At 73.6% G+C, this 2,562-nt stretch overlaps 1 protein-coding gene across 1 annotated transcript in view; it reads left to right on the top strand.

Moving 5' to 3' along the window:
- Positions 1-118: 118 nt before the first annotated feature.
- The window catches only part of AURANDRAFT_72840 (hypothetical protein), a gene marked incomplete at both ends in the record, with an annotated part of 8,030 nt that continues 5,586 nt past the window's right edge, over positions 119-2,562 (top strand). Inside the window, 4 exons of the mRNA XM_009044457.1 lie at positions 119-623; positions 812-1,090; positions 1,279-1,751; positions 2,015-2,528. Coding sequence (XP_009042705.1) covers positions 171-623; positions 812-1,090; positions 1,279-1,751; positions 2,015-2,528 — 1,719 coding nt within the window. The remainder of the gene's footprint in view (positions 624-811; positions 1,091-1,278; positions 1,752-2,014; positions 2,529-2,562) is intronic.

Genomic DNA, 2,562 nt, shown 5'->3' with positions numbered 1-2,562 from the left:
GATTTTTGGACGAGTCGATTGTTTTCGTCGAGTTCTCGAAGCACAGCCGAAGCGCTTGCGACGAAACTGTCGCATACGCTCACATTGAAGTCGGGTTGAAGATTTGATTCGCACGCAGGTCTCCCCGCGGCGACGCGCCCGTCTTCGGCAAGTCGGCCTTCGCCGTGGAGATGGACGACCTCGCGCAGCTGCTCGACGAGTGCACGGCCCGGTCCCTCGTGCTCGTCGACGAGCTCGGGCGGGGCACGTCCGCGCGCGAGGGCGCGGCGGTGGGTGCGGCGGTCCTCTGCGAGTTCCGCGAGCGGGGCTACACGGGCGTCTTCGCGACGCACCTCCACGAGATCCTCGACGTGCTCGGCGACGACGCGCCGGCGACGCTGAAACCCTGGCGCATGGGCGCCGGCGGCGACGGCGGCGCCGCGTTTCGCGTCGAGGCGGGCGTCTGTACGGACAGCCGCGCGTTGGAGGCCGCGGCGCGCGCGGGCGTGCCCGCGGGCCTCGTGGCGCGCGCGGCGGCGTTCCTCGGCCGCGACGCGCCCGTGGCGGAGGGCGCGGCGGACCCCCTCGCGGCCGCGGAGGCCGCGCTCGGCGCGGGCGGTCCCGTGCTCGTCGTGAAGCGCAGGGTAGCAAAAGAGAGCGAAATTCCCAACTTCAAAGCCTCCTTTCTCGGCCGCTTTCCACTCGTTTTGGCTGATTCTTGGACGAGCGATCATCTCTCGGAACGGTCTCGAAGCGTGGATGCTTTTTCCGAAACGCGCGCGCGCGGAACACTCACGTTGAAGCGACGTTGAATCTCTCTTGTGCTGCCCAGGTGAAACGGGACCGGCCGCCGCCGCCGAAGCTCGCCGCGCGGTCCTGCGTCTACGCGTTCGCCGCGTCCGACGTCTCGGGCGCGCCGGCCGTCTACGTCGGCGAGACCGACGCGCTCCGGGGGCGCCTCGCGCGCCACGACGCGACCTACGGCGACCGGTCGCCCGCGCTGGTGGTGGCGCTGGGCGACAAGAGCGCGTCGCGGAAGCTCGAGGCCGCGGTCATCCGCCGGCTCCGGCGCGGCGGCGTGCCCCTCCTCTCCACGGACGACGGCGCCCACGTCGCCTTCGGGGGGGCCGCGTAATGTCGCCGTGGGCCGCATGTTGAAGTGCAACTTGACGCGAGCTCTCGAGCTCGAGGTTTCTCGAGGGCATGTGAGCGCCTCGGCTGCGACGCTAGAGGAGCGCGATGGCTGCACTAGAGCACCACCAAAACAACGCGCTCGCGCCTCCGACCATCTCCGACCAGGGCGCCGCCCTCGCGGACTGGCTCGCGGCCCGCGGCGGCGCCTGCCATCCGCGCGTCGACCTGCGCCGCCGGCGCGACGACGACGTCGGCGGCGAGCGGTCCGCCGTCGCGGCGGCGCCCATCGCCGCCGGCGAACTGCTGCTGCGCGTGCCGGCGCGCTGCGCCCTGCGGCGCGACGACGAGGACGCGCTCGCGGCCGCGCTCGACGGAATTCTGGAAGACGCGGAGTGGGCGCCCTACGCCGCGACGCTTCCCGAAAACCCGGAGGTCCTGGACGCGTGGACGCGCGGAGAGCGGGCCCTCCTCGCGGGCACGGGCCTCGCGGGCGCCGGCGGCGACCACTCGAAGCGGCGCCGGATGTCCGCGCGATCCGCGCGGCTCGTGCGGAGCCGCGCGGCGCAGCTCGACGACGGCTCCTGGGCGCTCGTGCCGGGCGTCGACGCGCTCAACGACGGCCGGGGCCGCGCGGCGCCGTGCACGACCCTCGAGGTCGACGGCGACGGGGTCTTCGAGATGGTCGCAAGCCGCGACCTGGGAAGCGGCGAGGAGCTGACGCACTGCTCGGGGCAGGAATTCCCAACTTCAAAGGCTCCTATCTCGGCCGATTTCCACTCGTTTCGGCTGATTTTTGGACGAGCGATCATCTCTCGGAACGGTCTCGACGCGTGGATGCTTTTCCCGGAACGCGCGCGCGCGGAACGCTCACGTTGAAGCGACTCACTCTTTTCCTGCCCAGGCACTGCTACGACGAGTTCGCGCACGGCGGCGAGCTCCTGGAGCGCTACGGCTTCGCGCCGCCGGGCGCGGCGCCGGCGCCGCGCGTCTTCCGGGTCGCGGAGCTGCTCGACGCCTGCGGCGCCGCGGCGCCGGAGCGGCTCCGGGCCGTCGCCGCGGCGCTCCCCGACGGCTTGTGCGCCGTGGTCCGCGGCGCGGCGCCGCCGGACGCGCTCCTGTCCGCGGTCGCGGCGCTCGTCGCGTCCGACGACGACTTCGCGGCCTGGGAGGCCGCCGTCGACGACGGGCTCGCGGGCGGCGCGCCCGAGCGCGATCTGTGGATTTTGGACGTCGAGGCCGCCGTCGCCGGCGACGGCGCCGCGGCCGCGGCCATCGCGGCGGCGCTCCGGCGCCTCGCGTCTTCGGCGCTGGAGTGCTACGCGGCCGACGGCGCCTTCGACGGCTTCGCGGGCCCGGCGCACCGCGCCGCGTCCGCGCGCCGCGTCCGCGACGACGAGGTCGCGGCCTGCGGCGAGGTTTTGGCCGCCGCGGCCGCGCTCGACCGGGGCG

This window comes from Aureococcus anophagefferens, assembly GCF_000186865.1.
Source record: "Aureococcus anophagefferens unplaced genomic scaffold AURANscaffold_333, whole genome shotgun sequence".
NCBI classification, from domain to species: domain Eukaryota; class Pelagophyceae; order Pelagomonadales; family Pelagomonadaceae; genus Aureococcus; species Aureococcus anophagefferens.
The sequence above is the reverse complement of the archived record's forward strand: the minus strand, read 5'-3'. Positions and strand labels throughout refer to the sequence as shown.